The sequence below is a fragment of the Salvelinus fontinalis genome, chromosome 28 (genome assembly GCF_029448725.1).
Source record: "Salvelinus fontinalis isolate EN_2023a chromosome 28, ASM2944872v1, whole genome shotgun sequence".
NCBI classification, from domain to species: domain Eukaryota; kingdom Metazoa; phylum Chordata; class Actinopteri; order Salmoniformes; family Salmonidae; genus Salvelinus; species Salvelinus fontinalis.
The window spans coordinates 10,984,261-11,008,731 of record NC_074692.1 but is presented as its reverse complement, the minus strand read 5'-3'; the positions used below and the strand labels follow the sequence as shown (position 1 = coordinate 11,008,731).

At 41.0% G+C, this 24,471-nt stretch overlaps 1 protein-coding gene across 3 annotated transcripts; it reads right to left on the bottom strand.

Annotated features, from left to right (window-relative positions):
* Positions 1-13,261: 13,261 nt before the first annotated feature.
* On the bottom strand, positions 13,262-22,621 carry LOC129826132 (LIM/homeobox protein Lhx2-like). 3 transcript variants are annotated; one of them, XM_055886487.1, is made up of 6 exons: positions 21,789-22,620; positions 21,293-21,455; positions 19,621-19,823; positions 18,853-19,223; positions 15,734-15,936; positions 13,262-15,226 (listed from the first exon to the last, which is right to left on the bottom strand). In XM_055886487.1, exons 2-6 carry the CDS (start codon positions 21,410-21,412, stop codon positions 14,945-14,947), a joined length of 1,179 nt encoding a protein of 392 aa, XP_055742462.1. In that variant the 5' UTR covers positions 21,413-21,455; positions 21,789-22,620; the 3' UTR covers positions 13,262-14,944. The 3 variants fall into 3 exon arrangements, with proteins under 3 accessions (XP_055742462.1, XP_055742461.1, XP_055742463.1); XM_055886486.1 differs by having other exon boundaries at positions 21,293-22,620; XM_055886488.1 differs by having other exon boundaries at positions 15,101-15,258; positions 21,293-22,621.
* Positions 22,622-24,471: the final 1,850 nt, after the last annotated feature.

Genomic DNA, 24,471 nt, shown 5'->3' with positions numbered 1-24,471 from the left:
TACCAAAACACGTTCATAGTATATTTCTTAGGAGAAATTCCATTGTCTACGAGCAGTGCTTCCATCTCTAGCTTTATTCTGACTTATTGTTAATGTCTCATAGAACTAAGTGTGGCAGAAAGACTGACACATGACAAAGGCTAAGACAATACCAACATGAGGCCTACGCAGCTCTCTGGATTTGATGCTCATAAGCCAACGGAAAAGAAAGTTGTAAAAGACATAATACACGTCAGAAAAGAGGATCCAAGAGAGCTGGATGCCATATTTCTGATCAAAGCATCGTTTGAAGTTAGTACAGGAGGTTCATGGTGGGTGTGTGTGCGTCTGTGTGAGTGACTGAGCGTTTGTGTGTTTTTGTGGGTACCTGCCTGTGTCTGTGTCAGTGCATAGGTTGGTACAAACAAATATACAAGCAGTAGTATTTAGTTCACATAATGTTGATCAGTTTACAAACCATTCCTCATCTCAAAAGCCTAACTAAGATGTACTATTCAACTTAAACCTATGGCATTTCTTCCAGTCTAGTCAATATAAAGTCTCTTCAGCTTGTCCTCAGCCTTTTCACTCTTGAAATGCTTAAAGAATTATGAGGAATCCAATAGTTCACCCGCACAGTCTTTGAAAAGAGGAACAAGTACCCTCTGTAGTGCTTGTGTTTAACAGCCCCAGAGAGCATATTGCCCCCTACCTCTCAGAGAGAGTTCTCTTGAGTCAAGTGACTTTGATGAGTAGCCCCCTGAGCTTGACGGTTCTCTGGCATGGGAATGCAAGGCAGAGGCCCTTGTGAGGTGAGGTGAGGAGAGGGATTTATGAGAGGAATTGTTCCCGTGCTTTCTTCCGGTGTGCACCAAAGACCGTGAGCCTCCCAATGTGCAGCAGACAGAACAATACCACCGGTCCCCTTGTGAAAGTGACAAACGAGCTGCTCTGGAGCTCGTATGCATGTGGCTTGTCGGATGTTTTAATCCCTCAAGGAGAAAGGCAGGAACACTGGAAACATCTCCATTCCCAACAGACAGCCGTCCCTCGACAGCAAAACATGAATGAGTTTATGAATCCAAAATGGTATTAAATGTTTTTTCACTCTCATATACAAGTAGTAAAGCTTCTCCGATATAAAAGACGAAGTTGGGATAGCCAGATAATGTGACCTTGATGCTATTGAAACATATTGGGTAGTAATTATTGAATAACAGACACCCTTTGTCACAGACTAGATGGTGAAACAAATAGATGTGACTCTTTGTTGCGTTGCATAGTCTACTATAGAAGATATAGCATGGATTCAATCAAATAGCATTCCTTTCTTAGGGGAAAAAGCCCGGATAAGTTGTTGCATGGGAGAGCTCTCTGGGAGAAGAGATGAATGATAAACTGCTTGCATAGCCTGAGGATGACATGATTTCATGATTCACGCAGTTCTTTATCATGAAGAGAAAACTAACCCAGCCAACTGAAAGTCAAGCTCTCTCCCTTAATGAAGAGTTGAGAAGGATAAGTGAAGTGTATCAAGGATACACAAAACAAACAAAATATTCAATCTGTCCAGGGAAATGTCTTTAGAAACAATCTTCAATAAAAGCTTGCCCAATGCGAATTCAAACCCCCTTTTTTATGGCGTCTCTATTGCGGAGGGAACAGAGAACACGCTGCTGAGATCCCACTCAGTAAACACGTGCATCATTATCCATTCATCGGGGTGTATTGTTTGTTTACTGTGGCCCCATTTCCAGAGACCCAGAGAGCTGGGCTGGTGGACTGGGGAGCAACAGAACAATGGCCTTTCTTCTCCACCCGCTTGGGCCTCAGAAATGCTCACCACTCAGCCGGCACACAGCCTTTCACTGGGGCTTTGGCCGCCCGTGAGTGACAGTTGAATCACAGAGAAGTTTTCCCAAGTACAGGAGCCGAGGAGGGCATGAGAGAGTGCTGTTGTATGGAGGGCCAGGCCCAGCTGCAGTGCTGGGAGGTCTGCCCTATTGTCTGGCAGACATAAAGAGCAGGAGGAGCAGGGGACCAGGCTTTACAACTCTGGTGTACTAGCTACATGCAGAGGACACTCGCTAAAGATGCCATTGACGCATCAACAGATGAGCGTCAATGGGATTCTCCTTGCATATGTGAGACAAAGACACTCACACACAAACAAGCAAACACATGCATACTCATATGCATGCATGCACAAAATGATGTGAATACATACAGACACCAAAAGGTCATGGGGACAAATTCTATCTGTTTTCTTGCTAACTTTTGGGCAGTTTATGTTGTTATATTTCCTAGTGTGTAATACCGTAATATCAACATGATATTGCAAGAGCTTCCTTCTCCCATATTTACAGGCCTGTGCTTATATTGGATGAAAGCAGCAGGAAAATGATGGTGATATCATGATGAGTTGTCTATTTGTTGTCTTATTATTGTTTCTGCTCCACAATTACTCGGGTGATGCATGCAGTGTGTATCCAACGGCCTGCTTTCTGACCTGAATGTACACACAATGGATCAGCTCCCTCCTAATAGCGTGAGCCTGTGCCTGTGGCCTTTACAACACGTACAGAATAAAGTTCAGGTGTCAGTAGTTCAACTGATTTATAATGGGGAACAGGCGGTGATTAAGTGCTGATGTCGCAGGATTCCTCAACACTCATTTGGGGGAATCAAGCAGCTTGTATCCAAACAAGAATAATGTGCTGCTGGGTTGTTGTAACCTTTCTCATGTTCATGTTCCCTCCAATCATCTGCCACTGCTCCTTTGCTCTTTATTTATAGCCATGCTCCTTTGTTAAATGTGTGTGCCTCTTGTGAATGTTCATGCGCAAGTGTATACAGCACAAGAATCCTCTCCTTGTATGTTTCTATACAGTGTGCAGTATGTTGTCTGTGTGTGTTGAGTGCACTGGTATGTGTGGGACATGATGAGCAATAGAGCATGCTTTAGCTTAGGCCTAATTGTTCCTTTGTCTCTGTTAAACAATGAAACAATTGATTGGAGCGTAAGCGGGTTGACCCTGTTTCACACTGACTGAGTGCTGTGAATTGAATGGAGGCATTAGGTTAGACCGGGGGAGGGGCAGGGGTCAAAGATCCCGGGGGTCCTAACTACTCCTTACCGGCTAAGCCACTCTAGGGGTGTCCTTTCACCTGCCTGTCTGTATTTGAGCTCACTCCCAAAGCATATCTTACAGCCGTGTGCTGTTAACCATGCACTGATCTAGATTTAAATCACAACTCCAGCAACACAAACCATTTTCAGAAGAGCCTATTGATGAACCACCACTCTGCAAAAGACATGAACCAACATTTCCTTGGATTGTTAGCCATTTCTTCTGATTTGAAATAAATCTTATCAGCATTAGGCGTGTGTGTGTGTGTGTGTGTGTGTGTGTGTGTGTGTGTGTGTGTGTGTGTGTGTGTGTGTGTGTGTGTGTGTGTGTGTGTGTGTGTGTGTGTGTGTGTGTGTGTGTGTGTGTGTGTGTGTGTGCATTCATGCATGTTATCCTACCTCCTTGTCCCCACACAACCAGGCGGCAGAGATGACGGGCCTACACACCCGCTGCAGAAACTATTCAATTATTCCCGTTATGTGTACTCTACAAAGAATTCATCACATGCTGTTTCAGGAAGTTTTCACATCGCTAGGTGAATCAAAATGCCAGCGACACCCATCCCCGGCCCAGGATGTCATCTGTGAATAAACAGGATGTCAGTTTGGCTGCGCTCCCGCTGCCTGCAGACAGCCTCTGTCAGCGTCAGCCCAGGAAATGCCACCTTTCTGCTGACAGCTGCCTGTGCAGCGCCTGCACCCGCCAGCACGCCCGCGCCCAAAGGGAGAGCCATTCAGCCAGGCAGGCAGGAAGCTCCCAGGCAGGCAGCCCAGCTCCCATCCCACTCCATGCTAAGCGCTGTTCCCCAACCTGCCGCGCTCCGCCAGGCACCACGCTGTCACCCTGACAGCACTTCAGTGTGTATCTAAATAGAGCAGTAGCCCGGCTTGTCCCAGGGAACCTTCTACATTCCATTCCATTCAGAGAGGATTTGTCACTTGGGTGAGAGGATAATGAAGAAATATTTTTCCTCTAGTTTAGGCAGTCCTTTCCTTTTCTCCCATCCACAGACATGGTAATGGCTGGATTGGATTAAATGAGCTCCCCTCCTTGTCTGTCTGTCTGTCTGTCTGTCTGTCTGTCTGTCTGTCTGTCTGTCTGTCTGTCAGTCAGGGGGAGGGATGTTGAGCTTTGCATAACATTTGTGTTTTTTATAATACGTTGCTCTGCTTTCAGATAAGGGTGATGAGAGTTCAGGTCAGGAAAAACACCCGTTAGAATGTCCCCAGAAATTGCAGGTTTACCTTCTCAGCAATGTCAAATATTTGTCAAACTTTCAGTACAGTATTTCACAAAGTTCCCTGGTGAATATTTAAAATATATTTTTTTGTACCATAGTAAAGTGTCACTCTTATAGTAAATTGATGAGTAAGTTATGTAATTTTATTTAGATGTAGTGACCCTATAAGGTAGCGTGGGGGTCCAGTCACAGTGCAGTGAGTCTGCCTAGCCCATAGCCTAGGAAGTTTGTAGGGCCCCGGTACAGATGTAGGATCTTAATTTGATCACCCTGTTGCATGAGAACTTTCCTGCAATGCAGGAAATGTAAAATGTGTAGTGTATTTGAGGTTAAAAAAGGCTTCTATAGTTTGTAATTTTCACTTCGAAATTTCTGTCTTGATTTTCCCTTTCAAAAAATCTAGCAACCTCTACAAAAATGTCCATTAATTATAATCCACATAATAACTCGTATTTCCTGTAATTTTTCTGCTGTGGCAAGCTGGCTCAAATTAAGATCCTACATCTGTGCATGTTTGTGTGAGTGTCTTCCCATTGGAGGGTTGCTTGCACTAATTGGTCTTAATTGTTGGTAATACCCCCGCGTCGCTCTCCTTTAGGTCAACCTCACGTGCGGCCGAGGAGAGGCCTTTTTTTATTGATGTGACAAGGCTAAATTGAGAACCTTTGGCAGAGTGTCAAAGCCTAATTAATCACTCTAATTTCATCTCTCCACACGTCCTCAGCCATCGAGTGAATGTGATTACAGAGAGCCGTCTCCACATTAGCCTGGCCTCCTCATGCTAATTAGCCGCTAGCCCTAAGATGGAGAGGGCCTCGGGGTGTGAGAGAAGGGGCTAGAGCTGCCCTCAATGGACACATAATGACCAGAGGAATCAGAATGGCAATCTGGCCGCATCTCATTTTCAGAATATATTATGCTCAAGTCCTATGTGAGTGGCTCAGACTGGGCTTGATCGTGCAGGACACATGGGCCTGGAGCCCTACTGAGAGCACCAACAATAGACTGACCCCTTGTGCTCTCCTCTTAACCACGCTGGGGTATAAAGACAGTAGCTTCGTTTGTTACATCCATTTTTCTTTCTTTTTTCCCCCCAGGGTTCAATATGTTACGGTCATTTCTGTATCAGGGACTTACAAATTATAGTCCTTCCTCCTTTGAGGACCGTTCCATTCAGTATGTCTGCAACTTTTCAGGTCTTTATGCAACTACCATGTGCACTATACTCAGACTAGCACAGATCAGTCTTTCAATATATAGTCCTACTTGTCCACCATTACATAGTGGGTCTACATGCAGGACTGTCCAGCCCTCCCTGGGGTTGATTTAAGGGATCTCTGTGCAGCAGTGGCATGTTCAGTAGAACTTCAGGCTGTAATCAATGTGTGAAGCTCCAGCTTGAGTTGATTGTATAAATCTCGAACTTGTACTCCACTCTGTGTGTAGAACTTCCAGCCTTTGGAGAGTAACTGCAGGGACCTACACACAGGCAGCTCCCATTTTAGAATATGTTTTATACATTAGAGAGGAAGTTTTGAACCAACCAGTAGTGTTCTAGGATGTCGTGTGAATAGAGATTTCATGTTAATTTGAAGGTTGCCTGGCATTAATATTGTGCATCAGACACATGTAGTGGGTAGAAAATTATGTTTCAGGCGTTTCTGTTAAATTTTGATCCTGCATCACCATTTCAAAGAAGAAAATAGTTAATATTAAGAGAAGGCCTTCACTTACGCTGGTGAAATTCGGCAGTAATATTGCATATTAAACTTTATAGGGCCCACTATTTCTATATAGCCTGTCATGTGTTTTAAAGATCGGCCTCTTTCTATTAAAGCCTTTATCACAGAGCTTTATGTGAGTGTGAAGGTACATCTGGGCAACACATTGGCAGGGCACCCTCTGCAAAGACTTATTCTAACGCCCAACAGTGGTACACCGCAGCCCCAGCTTGGCAGTCTCTCTGATGGGAAAGCTGGGTGGGGACCAGCCTGGAAGACAGGCGCTGTCCAGGACACCCAGAACTCTGCCAAAGCCAGAGTATAGTACTAAAGAAGACCAGTGACCTAATACTTATAAAGGGAAGTAGCCCTTTTCACCTGCATTGCAGCAGTCTGTGCTGTATTTATTCAAAAGATGCCGTTACTGATATTCAACTGTATGGCTCTAGAGTCTCATCCTCTCTGTTATGTTGCAATGAATACTGCACCCGGTCTGGAGACATGAAAGGACTTTTTCAAAGGTCAACATTCTCCCTAAATGTTCTAAATTACTAAAAACATATTTTATTGTTCTTAAAAGAACAGTCCCTCTGTAACAGACATAGGCATCCATTAACACACAGTAAACATTTGGTTATGAGGCTGTTCTGTTATTTCTGCATGATAGTTGCCAGGCCTCAGATTTTCTTCTTTTGTAATTACTGGATAAATGAACCGGTGGGTTCACATCACACATTAACATAAAACAAAGCAGCCAAAATCGTTAACTGCCACTTGAATTCTACCATTTGAACGGGATTTCTTCCATTATCTGATACTCAGCCTTGGCCACACTATTAGATGTCAGTCCGCTTCTTGCCTCTATTTGTTTACCTTCGTTAGCGCTGAATATTCTATGGAACGGATGTAAAATACAACAGAGAAACACACTCCATTATACCCTCGTCGTACACCTACACACTTGTATACAAACGCATACACACACACTCACACTTTCTCTCGCTGTCTCTCACTTACACAGGAACCAAAACACACATGTAAACTCTCATGAATACACACACACACAGGCACAGGCACAGGCACAGGCACAGGCACAGGCACAGGCACAGGCACACGCACACGCACACGCACACGCACACACACACACACACACACACACACACACACACACACACATTCATTAGCTGATCCATATAAAATCACACATATGGTGTTGATTGTTTTGGGGAGAACTGCCGGAGAGAGCTGTAAGTGCGAGAGTAGCCAGGTGTGCTCACCAGACATCTGTGAGTATGTCGGCCAATTAACATTTCAACTCAGACTCCTGAAACAGTTTTAGGGCACAATGCTAACCATCACTGATGAGAATGCAAAAGCCCTGACTAGAGAGCGAGATTGTGAGGCTGATCATATTATTTCCTGATCAATGTATTTCTATAGTAAAGCTGCATATCAATGGGACCTGTATGTATGGTCAAATCTGTTGAGCTTACATAACATAATGGACATTATTCTCAAAAGGTCTAGTCCCTAATTAAATGTACACGTATAGAACTAAAATAGTGTAAACCTTGATATTTTTAGGTTGAAGTTCCTCATACCTTTATTTTATATTACAATTATTATTATTTTTTGTTCTTTTTTTCGATGGGTGGGTGGGGGTTACAAGTACAATATACAAATTAATGTAATTTAATATTCAGTTCATTTCGTATTTACCTTTGAGCTGCCACTCAACAACAACAATAAAGGAATAAAGGTATTGGTCATTATGATCATATTAGAGTAACAAAATAAGTTGTAATACATTTAGTATGTAAAGGAAAAGAAACAAAAAGAAGTCAGTCAACATCTTATCCCATTCCCCCAAAACCACCCATCCAACATGTCTCCATCCAGCCACCCACCTCCCGTCCCACACTCCTGAAACCATGTTTTCCACCCATTCCCACCCCCCTAGCAACTATGGTTGCTTGTCAGGACTGGGCCTTCCCCAAACTGTTGCCACAAAGTTGGAAGCACAGAATTGTCTAGAATGTCATTGTATGCTGTAACGTTAAGATTTCTCTTCACTGGAACTAAGGGGCCTACCCCGAACCATGAAAAACAGCACCAGACCATTATTCCTCCTCCACTAAACTTTACAGTTAGAACTATGCATTCGGGCAGGTAGCGTTCTTCTGGCATCCGCCAAACCCAGATTCGTTTATTGGATTGTCAGACGGTGAAGCATGATTCATCACTCCAGAGAACGCGTTTCCACTGCTCCAGAGTCCAATGGCAGCGCGCTTTACACCACTCCAGCCGACGACTGGCATTGCACATGGTGATTTTAGGCTTGTGTGCGGCTCCTCGACCATGGAAACCCATTTCATGAAGCTCCCGACGAACAGTTCTTGTGCTGACAATGCTTCCATCGGCAGTTTGGAACTCGGGAGTGAGTGTTGCAACCGAGGACAGATTATTTTTATGCGCTACACGCTTCAGCACTCGGTTCTGTGAGCTTGTGTGGATTAGTACTTCACGGCTGAGTCATTGTTGCTTCCACTTTTTTTGTTCCATCATCTTTGAAATGCAAGAGAAATGCCACAATGTATTATTCCAGTTTAGGCACAATTTAGATTTTGGCCACTAGATGGCAGCAGTGCATATGCAAAGTTTTAGACTGATCCAATGATCCATTGCATTACTGTTCAAAATGTTGTATCAAGTCTGCCCAAATGTGCCTAATTGGTTTATTGATACATTTTCAAGTTCATAACTGTGCACTCTCCTCAAACAATAGCACGGTACTATTTCACTGCAATAGCTACTGTATATTGGACAGTGCAGTTAGATTAACAAGAATTTAAGCTTTCTGCCCATATCAGATATGTCAATGTCCTGGGAATTTTCTTTTTACTTACAACATCATGCTAATCACAGTAGCACACGTTAGCTTAACCCAATCCCGCGGGGAGACACCGATCCTGTAGAGGTTTTAAAGTCGCTTTGCTCTTCAGTATGGGCCGTTCTACTGCCAATGTTTGTCTATGGAGATTGCATGGCTGTGTGCTCGATTTTATTCACATGTCAGAAACGGGTGTGGCTGAAATGGAGGAATCCGCTAATTTACTTTTGGCCGTGTAGTGCATGTACAGTATGGGTTGGGCTTTATAGGTTGTTTATTTATATGCATTGAGTTTTAACTGAGATGATTCTTTACAGAGTCAAGTGTATTTGTCCAGGTCTCGGTTGCTCATTGACTAGCACCATTCATTCTCTCTGTCGATAATTCTAATGTTATACCTTCTAATAGTAATTGTATCCACTGGCAAATTGGGAGAGAGTGGTGATTGCCATCTAAGAGCCAACAGGTTTGTTTGCAGCATTGTTCCCTGCCAGCATTAATTGTCTCTGATTGATTGAGAGATTCAAGGAGCTATCATCATTAAGTAAGATAATAGATACAACGCATTGGATATTTACATTCATGCACTTGTAATTTTGTCGCAGAAGAATTTAATTGCAGGGCACTCCCACATATGAAGGAATGTGCCTACCTGATGTAGGGGACACAGTGAACAGTTCGGAGATGGGGCCAATTTCATTGTAAAACATTTCCTTGGTGTTAAATACAGTCTGTGAACGAACTTAAAATGTGATAGTCGATGATTCGGATTGTGGGATGCCAAGGTCATATTTTTTAATATTCTGTTCCAGTGAAAGGGTTGTTGAGATTCACTTAGATTGGTGAACCATATCTTTTTAATTGCTAGCTCAGAATATGAGCTTTCCAAAAGTTGTTTATACATTTTAGAGATCAGTCCTCTCGGATAATTTATCTATAAATCCCATAATTGAATGGTTCGGTAATTGGGTTCCCCATTGGACTCCATAGGCCAGCATAGCTGACCTAAGTTGGAAACATAGAAAAAAATGGAGTTGTCTGGTAATGTGTATGTGTCTTTCAAATCTTGGAACATTTTCAAACCATTATTGTCCATGACATCGACAAGGGTATGGATTCCACATTTGAACCAGTGTGGGGATGCAGTAGGCTGCCCTCCAGACCACAAGGCATTATTGTGAAATATTGGACTATGGACATGCCATTTTCATTCCCAGTTAAATCGTTTTTAAATGTTGCACCAAATAGAGATTGTGTTAGCAATAATAGGACCAAAGTGTAGTTGACATTCTGAGATATATCAGTGAAGACCACCTCTTCCAGGGCAAAAGGAGACACCATCTTTATATCCATACTCAGCCAGTTGGAGGAATACTCATGTCTAAACCAATTTAGGATGGGCCAAAATTGTAATACCTGGAAATACAATTTACATTTGGTACTGATCGTCCCCCCATATCTTTCCCTATTTATTTTTCTTTTAATTTGAATTTTGTATTTTTTTAGGGGGTAGATCAGCTTTAATAGCGCAGGTAGTTTGTAGATTCCATCAATGTAATTGTCTGCATCATTTCCAATCTCCCATATATTTGATATATTTCCCTCTTTGTAAATGTGTTACTTTTATCCAGGATAGCTTACCTTGCCATATACATTTTGAAACCACACTATGGATGTTATCCCAATAACCAGAAGGGGGAGACATGGGAAGCATTGAACTACAGAAATATAGCCGTGGCAGTATATTCATTTTGACAATAGATATTCTGCCGGTTAAAGCAATAAGATGTTAGTTCATCTACTGAGGTCGGATTGAATTGATTTGTGCGTTCTGTTAAAGTTTCTGGCAATGGTTTAATCCAAGGAAGGAAATATATCTGATCCCAAATATTTAAAATGGGAAAATTGAGATTCTATAAGTAGAGATGGAGTGTCCATCGGGGACTGGAGAGGCAGTGGGGCTGAATTGGTTCCATACATTTTATAACTTGAGATGAAGCTGAATTTATCTATGGTCTTCAATGTGTTTGGGAGTGATTGAGATACACTGCCTACATAAAGTAAAATATCCCCAACGTATAATACGAAGAAGTGATCAGTAGATTTGAGGGAAATTGGTGTTATATATTTTGATTGATGAATTGCCTGGGCCAGGGATAATAAAAATAGCAAATGAAAAATGTAATCACCTTCTCTGCTGCTTCTAGTGATTCTGACTGGAGCAGAGCAGATATTGCCTGTTATAACTATGGTTGAGGAATTGGCATAGTGTATTTAAATCATAGTAGCCCTTTCCTGCAGTCAAATGACCTAGTGCCACCATGAGTGGAATGTTATTAGTCTTTTTCATAATTTCATAATTCATAAACATGACTTTTAATGATTACTATTTTTTAATCTGGTGTTTCTATTTGTCAAACAGTTTTGTTATATTTCAGTCTTCTGCAATGTATGTAAAGTGTAATATTGAGATGGAAACTCAAAATGTAATACATTTCAACTCTATATCTGACATGGTATAGGCAGGCCTCTTCTTTTTTTAAGCCCATAGCCATATGTGTGAGGTGTATATCTTTGTTTCAAAGTAGATTTGTTTAAGACTACCAAGAAACACCAAGATTTAGCCCACTGCAGTAAAATGTTAATGAAAGTTGAGCCAATTCCCATATGTTCCAAGACATACCAGAGGTATGACCATTCTAGTCAACCAAAAGCTTTTTCTGCATCGAGAGATAAAACAGCTCAAGGACATGTTGTTTCTGATTATGCATTTAAGATATGTAATAGTCGATTGAGGTTATCCGAGGATAAACGTTTTTTTTTTAACAAACCCTCTTCGGTTTGTGTGGGCCAATTTGGGTAAGTCTCGAGACAGGACCGCACAACACTTTGAAAAACAGTTTAACATCTGTGTTTATCAAAGATAGGGGGCGATAGTGAGAACATTGGGTGGCATCCTCCTTTCTTAAATAAAAGCAAAATTAGTGCTGTATTCACATCTCAAATGAGCATTTGTGAATTGCTTTATGAATCATTTTGAGCAATAGTGGACCTAGGCTTCAACATGCTTCAGTACGGCTGGCGGCTAGCCAATGTCAGCTAGGCGAATCGAACAGGTGTGCTTGCATACTCCCATAAGACATTCGCTTGAGAAACTAGAAAAAAGCGGCAATAGTACTGTTTGTCCATTTTGAGATGGCGTAGACAGTATACACTTCCTCAAAATAGTCAGAATCAATTTAAGATAGCTCAAAAATCTAACTAAGATGTTTGGTGCAGTATTTCTAAATAAAAAAATTGCATGAAAACGAGTCATCTCTCGTTGAATGACAACAAAGACTTTATTGAAGCATCCCTACTGTTGACTAATCACCGACGAAGGGGCGTAGACTTCAGCAACCGACTTTGGTTTGCCTCAAGAAACATTTGTGTGTGCCCAAACAACTGAAAAAACCCTTACCGAAGTCCAAAATGAACAAAATCGTCACAAAATGTCATCATAATATGTGCACAAACTCTTCCGAACTGTTTCGGTTGGGAACCATGCGGACACCTTTAGTCAGGCTTGGTGTGGATTTACAATCAGAGATGAAATTCCTCATATTATTAGTTTCAGTTGAACGGGCGGTCACTGGTGCCATGAGAAAATTGGACACATATTGCCCCTGCTGAGAGGGGAAAGCTGCCCACAATATTTTTGTTTTATGATTACCAACTGCAATCAACGGTCTCTTGGTTAGAGAAGCTTGTTTTGCTGCTATTAATAATGTAAACTTTTCTGGTCCACACTGAGTAGGTGTTACTATGTTGGTTTACTGTTGAATGTTAACGGGTTGGTTGACATAGTGTGTACAGCAACCCGGGTCACGTATGGTAGCACCACCAGCCTGTTGACATACTATAACTAGGAGCCAACATGGTGGATACTAAGTGACCAGTTTTACACCAGTCAGGGGCTTAAAGGTTGGTCCAAACCGTGCCTTTATTTTGAGAGTTCAGGGCAGATCTTCAACTGTCTGTGGCCGAGTAAATCCCCTAAAAAACATTAGCTCATATAAAAGCCAGTCGGCCCTGGTCTGAATGGTTATGTGAGCAGGCCTCGCATGACCCTCATTTCTGCAATTCCAATAATGGTTCTAGACTGGATCTGCCACACTAGCACAGAATCCCTGGAATGCTGAAAGGAAGGGAATGCATACGTAGAGACAGATTTGATCCTATGACAATACATCTACAGTACCCCCATCCACTACAGTAGATAGATGACAGACCATCTCAATATGAGGCTTTAGTCGAGCAATGCAAAATAGGTTAGTGCTTTTAATGGTGTAATACAAAACTCACAGACGTGAAGGAACAAATTTGTAAGGATGACATAAGTTATAATTCATTTTTTATATTTCTTACAGAACTGAAGACTACATCGAAGGGTCAGGATCTGTACAAGAAGGTGCAGGAAAACAGTAAGTCCTCAGTCAATAACCATACATCATTGGAGACCAGTGGCTGGTACAGTAGTAGTAGTAGTAGTAGTAGTAGTAGTAGTAGTAGTAGTAGTGTTTGAGGGATGAAGGTGGAAGGAACCGTATGACTGCGTATTCTCACTCATAAACTCATATTTTTTTCCCTATGAGTAAAATATCTGGCTTGTGATACTGTCTACAAAAGGGAAACTTAAACATCTGTAGCCAGTAGACTGTTGTTTCATGTAACAGAATTTGGAAGTAAATGGTTGCACAACTTAAACAGAAGCCCACAATTAGAGCTTACGATAATTATGGTATTTACTGTAACACAAATATAAATAGCTGGCCTTTTCTCTTGGTTGGACATGACACGCTGCCTACACATATCATGCTACATTGTGTCTGATTAAAGATACACTTGAAAATAGCCTTATATTGGCTTTTAGTGCTTCAACTCCTGTTGAGGGAAACATCATTTTGACCAATTGCAATTCAAAACTCCCAGTTGTGTTGAACAGTGGAAGCTGAGTTGAGGTAAGAGGTTGGGATGCCAGTGTGTACTGTATGTCACAGCAGTATTTAGCCAGCAAAACCATCTTCATTGATATCAAGTTCATATGTAAATGAGGTATAGAATTGTTGTTCTTGTAAGATAATTGCAAATCGTAAGATCACAATATTTCAAAACAAAACTAGATTTCATTGGCTGTTTCATTTCAACCTATTGTATGATATCATATGCCAGATCTGTGTGTGTGCGTGCGTGTAAACATGTAATTTTTGATTTATTCAACAACAGTTAAGACCACAAACCCACACAGACACACACACACAGACACATGCACCAGACACACGGAACACACACACGTTTACTCCTATACCCTTGATCCAAAATACTCTCTGTTGGTTCAAAACATGTGTATCTATCTGATGTTACTGGGAGAAATAGGTCTGGATATGTTGGGGCCAATTGAAGATAAAATGGAGTGTAAGGCACATTGCAGTCTTAGGATATCTTAGCCTGTGTTTAATCTGATTTCCCATCATTTTACAATCCTTCTCAATGTTTCCTAACACTGACTCCTGTACAACAACATAAATATTGTGCTGGAAAAAATGAATTTCCAAAATTAAGCAGTTTTTTTTCTTTTCCCCAAGTTTCATTCTGTAAACACTGAAAAATGCAAATCAAGTCTCTTCAGTTCTCAACAAAACAACTACAACAACAACAACAACAGAATAACAACAACGGTTCCTTCTGCAAGGCTTTGCAGCCTCACTATGCAAATATTCTAAAATGGGCTCAGAGTAAAAGTAAGAGCATTTTTCCTTTACCTTAATTTTACTAGTCCATTCAATGTCTCTGTCAAAGGTCTGTGTTTAGGTTCCGAGTGGACAGAGTCGAGGGGGGGGGGGGGGGGGGGGTCAGGGGAGAGGCTGGTCAGGGTGTTTGCTTAAAGGGTTGGGGGCATCAGAGGAAGCTGAAGGGGGCAGTCTGTGAGGGAGGTGAGGGGGCGTCAGAACAGGCTGGTCAGGGTGGTCTGCGATGGGCTCCTGCACTCGTGAACATCCATGCTGCCAGACACAGAGGTTAACACGGAGGTGACGGTGGGCATGGTGGGGTTGGTCAGGTCCGTCAGGGTCGTGGGTGTGCTGGAGGGGCTCATTGAGGCCTCTGAGGCGGGGCCAGAGGGTGTGCCCCCCTGCAGGGTGGAGCCGTCTGAGGTCTTGTCCACGCCCGTGTTCTCCTGTCTCATCAGGTTCCGCCGGAACTTGGCTCGAGCATTCTGGAACCAGACCTGTGTACCACAGCAAGGCAACATCGTTGCGACTGTTAGTGATGGAACCGTGGGGAAAAGACAGAGGGAAGGTTTCAACTGGAATAACAGGCATGAAAAATAGAACGCATCAAAGCAAAATGACTGCTTTGTTTTCTGGGAGCGTTAATTAAAGCGGAGCGATTTTTACAGAATTTTTGTTCAGAAACCTTTTTGTCTCATTTTTTTCTTCAGTCCCCTAGATAATTTGCTGTCGTCTTTGTGGAAATCAAGCACTCTCTGTTGTGCTTCCCCGCTCCCCATGATAAACAGTACAGACTGTTTTTACTACTCCCACTCCTTACAATTCCTATCTGGAAATTTAAATAGAAAAATGTCCCTTTGTTACTCGTTTAATTCCAACATCCCATTATTCAATTGTATTTGCCATCATGATACACAAGAAAAAAAGTTTTTTTTTCCATTTGTGTGTAGTTTTTCTCATTTTGTTGAATGTGAGGAACAATACAGTGTAGGTGTGTGTCTAACCTGTAGTACACGCTTGGTGAGGCCAGTCTTCTGGGCTAGCTGCTTCAGGTCCTTGGCATCTGGGTTGTGGTTGATGGCAAAGTAGGACTTCATGGTCCTCAGCTGGTGATGTTTAAAGGAGGTCCTCATGCGCTTGGTCTTCTGACTGGAGCTGTAAGAGTCCCTGTCCATAGAGTCTCCGTCGTTCTCATTACAGCTGAGTGCTGGAGGACACCACACACACATACACACACCAACACACAAACACACAAAAACACACACACACAAAGATTAGATGTTGGTTAGTCCACCTGAACATGGTGTTTCATTCACAAACAAGTGGATAAGTTAAACATGACCATGTTATGTATTTTTCTACATTATGTATTGAATTGATACATTAATAAAATCAGCAACATGCTGACTTATATGCCGCCCAGCAGTGAGTGTAGCTGGCTTTTAATGCCATGTTTTAAAATTGGTTTAGTAATGAAACGTTGGGTAGAGAGCGTGGAGAGGAATACAAACATGAAAGTCGTAGGTATAATTGAACAGTGATTGTAAATTCAACCACAACCTTACTATTGAACAGAAATGTCTAATAAGGCCCTTAAACCACCCAGTACCATAATCCAAATATTATATTATATTTGTAACATATTTGATGTATTTGTGATATTTGTATATGTCAGTGTTAACATGAACATTGACTTCTAATGACACATTTTTAGGGCGATAGCCAGTGTTACATTCACATACATTAAGCAGCACTCACTATATGGTGTCATAGGCGGGTTGTGTAAGATATCAACCAATTAAAATATGTGCATGTGAATGACTTTCTGGCTAGTATTGGCAGGAGTGTCTTTACACGTAGAGGTCTTGCGCTGTGAAATATGCATTGGCAGTTCGCGAAATAGAAATGCCATGAATTGAGTTGAAATAATAAGCACATAAAACGAGTAAAATAAAATACAAAAATAGTCTAATTAATATAGGTTGATAGTACTACTACTAGTACTAGGCCTACTACTACTAATAATAATAACCGTAATTGTGTGATGGCTGTTGTCATATTCATTGTCATATGCTATATTCTGCCCTAGATAATCAAATCGTGGACGCAAAAACATGACACATTTCCATGACAGTATTTTCTTGGCAAATGCTTACGTGTCGCTATCTATTCATAACAGTTCAGACATATTCAATGCTGCATACAATAAATATTAGTCATTCAAATTTCTCAGAATAACACTTCATACAATAAACCACAAACACCATACATACATAAAAAGTATTTATCTTTCGCAAATTCTCAAAAGCTATTGATAGGCTGATGAGTACCTTTCTAATAACAGCTGGAAATAATGTATAGGTTTACTTGTGCAGACCACAACACATTCAGAAACGTATTAGATGTTCATTGAAGCACACGTCGATTTCGTTTGTGAACGATTGTTAGGTGACTTTAGTCAATAGCCTACTTTAAATACGTTGTTTATTCATCAAATACAGTAGGTTTGATCTGTACAGCAGTCAGTGACCCAATCCGTAAACAGTAGAGGGCAGTAGCGGCCCAACCACCTCCCCTTCTCGCTTAGATGTTGTGAGACACACTGGATGAAAAAGTATGGTGACTCAATCAGATGATGAACCACGTGGAAAATCTTCATATGACCAAGTGAATGATGACACACGGGCTAGTGATGCGTAGGCCTAAATACAAAAGTGATTTTATATACGCCAAATTTGAATAGCCTGTAGGATAATATCCTGAAGGTAGATCGATTCACCTTGCCCTTTGTCAATGTTTTATTCTACGATTGACTTATTTGATGAAAGCTGGATGGAATGCACCTGAAAACAGTTTAATAACACAATAACTGACGGCAATGTTTCATTCCCAAGACACAAATGTCGATACAAGAAGACAATTATGTTTATTGAAGGGGCCTTCTTGATGATAGAAAGTATTTTGCTGTTGCAACAACTGCTCATTGGCCACAACCACTACTGGATAACTCGTCAAGTCTCATTGATCTCTTGTAGTGCACACCCATCCTGGCCCCGTCCCAGACCAACCGGTCCCCGAGTGCGCAACGGGGCGAGAAGGGGAACTTTAGACGTCTATAGAGCCTGACAAGTGGAAAATGGCTAGGGCGAAAGCCGGAACTTCAAAAACATTGTTTAGAGGACAGGAGGAAAATTGTTATGGATAAAACTGCCCTGCCACACACTGTTGAATTGCAATTGAATTGTAGAGAGAGGGATTTCGGATGAATAATCGGCAGCAATTTGGTAAACCACCATGTTATAATTTCGTCTGAGAAATTATGTCAAATGTGTGTCCAACGACAGTGTAGCCTACAATGATGGTCACATTTGGTATTTACTTTCTCCAGAGCACAAATAAGATATGCAATATTACAACCCTTTAGGCTACGATACTTTCTGACATTAACAAAATCGGAACGTCCATGGAGGTAAAGAACATGATTGATTAAAAAACAACTTTGTATAGTAAAATCAAATAATTGCCTACGTGTCTTCTGCTATAGGCCCCATGTGCCTTTTAGGCCTAAGAAATAATAGCCTATAGCTTAAATCAATGAACAGAAAGAAGTCATTGAAATATTGGTTTGAAAATATTGGTTGCAAAAACAAAAATATCATAACAGCAATTGATTATGATAGCCTATTTAAATCGTTAGAGATTAACTGATGCAATGAAGAGGGCGGAATGTTTTGCACCTCTCTATTTGAATGAGAAAGAACTGTTACGAATGAGATAACAAACACATTAGCCTAAAAGCATGCAACATCTATATAAAATTGTCGTTGTATCGAATGTAGATTATATATTATTGAGAGGAAGTAAGTTACTCTATTTAAATGATTACCATGCTTAAAATCATTCGGATTTGCCGAAGTTGCCTGCACTTTTAAGTCCCACCCTTTAATGATTGTTGGCCTGCGTTAATAGCAGGCCTTGGCAATAATTATAAATTGCACAGTGATGTAATTTTGTCATACGCAATGAAAACTTTTTGAATGGGGGGAGTGGCCATTGAGTCAATATGGCGTTGTTCTGAAAAGAAGGCCTATATTAAATGGAAATGTTATCACTGTAGTCTTACCGGCATTGTAGGCTGCTAAATCTGCTCCTGGCCCGGGACTTTTCCTTTTCCTGGGCCGCCCTTTCTGCACAGTCCCCACGCCGTTGAAGTAGGATAGTCCCAAAGCGTTGGCAGGTCCCAGTCCTTTGTGAGAGGCTACATCCGCATGATTGAAATGTGTCTGATATTCCCCCTGTATGAGATTTTCAAAGTGCAGCCGACAGTACACCAGACTGTCTTTCATGCCAAAGTGGTCCCCAGTCGTTAGCATCTTGTTGCAGGATGTGCAGGTGAAACAGTTCAAGTGGTACACCAAGTCCCTGGCCCGCATCACCATCTCTGAAGCCGAGATCCCGAGGTGGCACCGGGCACATCTCTGGACCGAAAACCTTCTGCAGAGAAGACAGAACCTAGTCAGTGCATGGACACATTTGGATTAGATGTGAATTAGGCTTAACCACGTCAATTAGTAGCACATACAGTACATTGGTAGCTATGTAAGCCTACTCCAAGTCCCGCTTTGAAACAGAACCATATACAGTACTTTGAAACTCTCACACAGGCCATATGTAATGGGTTTTGCGCAAGGGCACTTTTAATGTTTTGTCGAAGGTCTGTAGTATGGCCACGCTATAGACTACATTAAAGCCTATTATATGGTGCTGTAATACCCAAATTAAATATCACCTATCCAGGGGTGACTGTTTTTATGGAAAATCTGACTTCAAACGTTTGCTATTCTTCATAACCACCAAACACTTTTACATTTGGCGGAGTTTATGGAGTTACCTGTAATAATCTTCCTTGCAGTAGATGCTTCCGTCTTTACTGAAGCAGGTGAGCTCGGACTCCAGGTTGAGTTTACACTCGCAGCATTTGAGACAGCGCATGTGCCATTGTTTGTCTACCGCGAGCAGGTAGTAGCGGTCAGCAATCTTCCCGCCGCAGCCCGCGCACAGAGCCACCCTGTCACTGTTCATGCACTGCATGTTCTAAAAGACAACCAAACAAACACAAACTTAAAACACAGACCAACCACATGTCATCAAACACCCATATCGAAATAATATATAATTTCCCGCCGGAAGATATGCTCCTTTTTATCAGATCTTCTTTTAAATATGATGTTTTGCACGAACATATTGTAATATCTGACTGAGGGCATTGCAACGCATAATACAGTTATTTAGTTAGTCTAGAAATGAAGGAACATTTTTTTCACATCAGTTAAAATATGCCAGTTTACAGGCCTATAGCTAGGCTAACTGTATCCCATTCTAGACCAAAGCATACCTTGTTATAAACATTTTGGGCATTTAAAATGAAACATTAATCCATAAACAACAACAAAGCATGTTATGTAGCCTGTAGTCCTCGAAATAAAACGGCTTACTCGCATCAAGATTTACGATTTCAGAAATCCTAATCAAATCAAAACACACTTACAAACACACACACTTCATTATTTTTAGGCCTATTCTCTAAAATGGTTTTACTCTTTTAAAAAGTTTCATGAAAATTATAATTTCGTAAACACTTTGGGACAATTATTATTATAAGGGGGGGGTGCTAAAACGTTCACCTCACCTAATGTAATTTGTCTTAAAACTTTGATTTGGCAAAATCCACAAGAAAACAAGGAAATGCACCACAATACAAATACATTATCACATATAGCCAAACAGATCAAAGATCAAACCACTTCTACCCACCCATTAGGCCTAGGCATAAAATATAGGCAACAAAGTGAATGCCAATGTTATAGGAAGATGACCCCCCCCCCCCCCCCCCATTTGTTACTAGTCTAACGAATTAATTTGTAATTTAACTCGAGTTCCATTAAATCAAACAAGATTTGAACACATGCACGTTTTAGTCTAAAGGTAAAACATATCTCTATGAATTGTACATTTATTTGTAAGGAAACAGTAGCATATAGGCCTCATACTCATTTGCACAACGAATTGATGAATGTGTAATGTTGTACAATTTCAAAAGTAGAAAATTATAAAACATTCATTTCATTATGGTGTCGTTTAAATCCACAACATATCTAACACCAGAACAATGTCATGCTTAAAAACACTTGAGCGTGTATAGTAAAAACATCACTGATATTTGCTATTAACAGATTAGCATATGCCTATGAATTCATTAGCCTATTATTATTAGATTACGCTCAATTATTTTGTGATAGAGATTCAAAATAATTCCACAATCATACATACATTGTTTAAGACCTATTAAAAATAATAACAATACACTCAAAAAGTAAGTTATTTCGTAGTCCAACAAGTTTTAATCTCAAGTCTTTTTTAATATCCCCAGTATGATTTTATAGTGCACTGCTCCTGCATTTTGGGCATCAACGTTTCGCTGCTCATTATGATATTTGTACACAACTGCCCGCTATACTCTCGATTGCAATCGCCCCTCAGCGTGTGGTTGTTCAGTTGCCTACCGTTTCAGATTCTCCCATGTCTATAGCCGAACTGATAGCTGCGGATTCGCTCTTTCCTCTCCGCTCCATTTCTTCCACAACACCGTGCATGTCGCCTCCAGGGAGTCCGTGGAAAAGCATCGTTGCCGCAGAGGGGATGATATTATACGTGTTTTCCTCAGATCTGCAACCAAAGATTTCCATAAGACGCAAACCTAGCCCGTGCATTGGCAGTCAGATTATTTCCCTTCTTGGTGTGACATGTAAGAATTCCGGGTCAGAAAAAAATGTGAGGCAAAAATGGACACGTGTTCTCCACACTATCATCTGCCAATGGAAATCATCATCCGAATCTCTGCATCTCTCTCTCATAGGCTATAATTCATTAATTAAAGTGACGGAATCCGTCGTTTTACTAATGCTAATTAATTATATGCAGCATACCAATATATTATTCCATTATCATGCGGGAAGAAATGCCATTTGCTAAATAATTCCTACGGAATTAAAAACATACCAACTATCGAAGCCCCGTTGCATGGGTCTGCTACTGGTCCCTCCTATTTCTTCAGAGGAATTTGGATTAAAACATTTTGCAGGGCATTAGTAAACGAATTAATTACTCCTTCGCCGACCAATACTAACTCGCTCAATGGACACTGTCGCTACTTTTATTGGAATCATCTACTCCGGCATCACTGTAAAACTAAAATGATTTCCACACGAGTCGAAGGAATAGAAAAAAATCAAGAACACAACAGTGTCTGAGAATGTAGGCGCGTGCATCTCCATGTAGCTGCGTCCTCTTCAGTTTGTCACATAACTAAAATACACTGTCCAAGTTGGTGTTAGAACAGCATTGATGTTATGGAAATCTACATGTAGCCAATGCTTTTTAACAAAACAAAAGCTATAACTCGTTAGCAATTTTAATTTTTGTTGCTTTTGGATCCTTTTGGAGGTCTGAGAGAAGCTGTTTTCCTTTAGTAATTTTTTTCTCTTTGCCAAGAAAGATGCATGTGAATAATCGAGAAGGAGGAGTCGACTAAGACTATACATTAAGACTCAAGCAGGCAGCCCCTATCACTGTTCCGCGGTCTCTGGCCTTGAGATACACTCCTCGCCTTTTCTACAGGGACCCTTACGTCACGTTCCACGATTTATGTTCATTGGTTCTTCAACATCGTCGAATTCCTATTTTACTGCTGTGGGAGAAGTATGCAGAGTATTCTTTCGTTGGTTGCCCATGTCATGCTGTTTGGACGCATCCTTTCTGTGACTGCTTTTGATTAGATGTCTGGATACCTTTAGTTTAGAGCTTATCTAATCTAAAACAACATGGAAAGAAGAAGAAGAAGAACGGGAATATTGATTTGACAGTGTTGCAAAGATTTGAGTGTGGTTAAAGGTGATTTGTTGAACCATTGTCACATGACGTTCATGCATATCTCTCTCAATTCAATTAAATGCTCTCTCTCTCTCTCTCTCTCTCTCTCTATTCAATTCTCTCTCTCTCTCTCTCTCAATTCAATTCTCTCTCTCTGACCCACCCGGACCCATTTAATATATCTTTATGTCTTAATATTTCATAACATTTAACAAATTACAGTTTACATGATCTCCTGCATTACTTTCTCTATTGGACGATCTGTTCAGACTGGCGTCTGAGACACTATGACTCAGTTCCATCATAGGGACTCAATGCATTCTGCGTCATGGGGACCGCAGGAAGCACCAGACAACTGGTTACACAATACGCTGACAACAAGTCATTAATACCTATTCAGTCACTCCCGTTTCAGCTCCTGACCGACATCTGAGACAGAAACATGCAAGTCACATGTTGTTGATTGTGTTCATTCAAATATAGGCCTGCCAAGCACACCAAAATGAAAGACAAATGCTTGGGATAAAGTGCACAGGTTGTATATTGTAGTGTAAGAAGACGTTCATTGAGCAATTAAATAAATAATAGTCCTTTGAAATGAAGGTTCCATCACGGTGATGTTGTATAGATTTAAATGTTGAGTTCGATTTGTTTAATCTATATCCTCCCTCCTCTCCCCTGTAACTATTCCCCAGGTCGTTGTTTTAAATGAGAATGTGTTCTCAGTAAACCTACTGGTAAAATAAGGGTTCAATGAAAAGAGCATCATGTTACAAAAAGCAGCAACATAAGCCTTTAATAAGGGCAAATTGACATCACAAATTAAGGCCCGTATTGAATCGGTTTAATCCATACACAATAAACCAAATCAACAACAAGTTCTCACTATAGGCCTCCAACTCAGAGGCATTTTTCTTCAGTCATTTAAAAATAACAATTTGCCCGTGTCAACCGCATGCATTCCAAAATGTGTGATATAAAGTGAACAAAATCCACCTCGTGCAGCGCGAGTCATTTGGGTTAAATGAAGAATCTCCCAAATTGAAGATATGTCTGTTCTAATGACACACACTTCAATATGAATGATTTCAAAGGAACTCCCGTTTAGACTCAAGACTTCCCTTCTCATTTCCTCCAGTTGCAAACCCGTGTTGCGTGGTGGGTGACGCTGCTGTCCCTGGCCGTAGTCTAAGCCTCTACTCCGGATCCGCTCTTCTAATTAGCTATGTGATCTTAATTGGGAGGGGAGTTTGGACTTCGTCATCAGAGGAGGACTTGCCTTGTTCAGGAAAATAATGGGCGACAGAAAATCCCTGAGATGTGTGTGAGAAAATGACATCACAGCCATAGAATTGTGTTTCTTAAAACAAGGACACTGTCAAGACCTAGGCACACTGTTCCCCTTTGAAACCATCACATTTTATAGAATAGCCTATTCTTCATCGATGGCAAAGGAAACGACCAGAAATGAAATAGCAGGGCACTAACTTTTGCCCTTATTTGTTCGATTTCTGTCTCAAATTTAAACAATGGCAAATCCACACCTATAATAGCTTGTATGAAGAGAGTCCAGAATCCACTTAGCAGAAAACTTTATCTTTCTAGCACTCCCGACTTTTATGGGGAAAACAATAGTCTTTATATATTTTTCCAGGCTTTATCTTTCAACTTTTAACAGCTACTATATAGCCGTCAAAACAGCAATAATGACATAGGCCTAATAATCATGATTATGATAATGTCATTAATCATAATGTTATAGTAATACAAATATTGTTACCTGTAGGCTAATTAATGATGATAAAATTATCAC

Coding starts and splice junctions, on each gene's coding strand:
- LOC129826132 (XM_055886486.1), bottom strand. CDS start 21,499: ATGCACGGGCTAGGTTTGCGTCTTATGGAAATCTTTGGTTGCAGATCT. Junction 19,824..21,292: donor ACATGGGAGAATCTGAAACG/GTAGGCAACTGA, acceptor GTTGTCTTTTAG/AACATGCAGTGCATGAACAG. Junction 15,227..15,733: donor TCACCAAGCGTGTACTACAG/GTTAGACACACA, acceptor TGTGGTACACAG/GTCTGGTTCCAGAATGCTCG.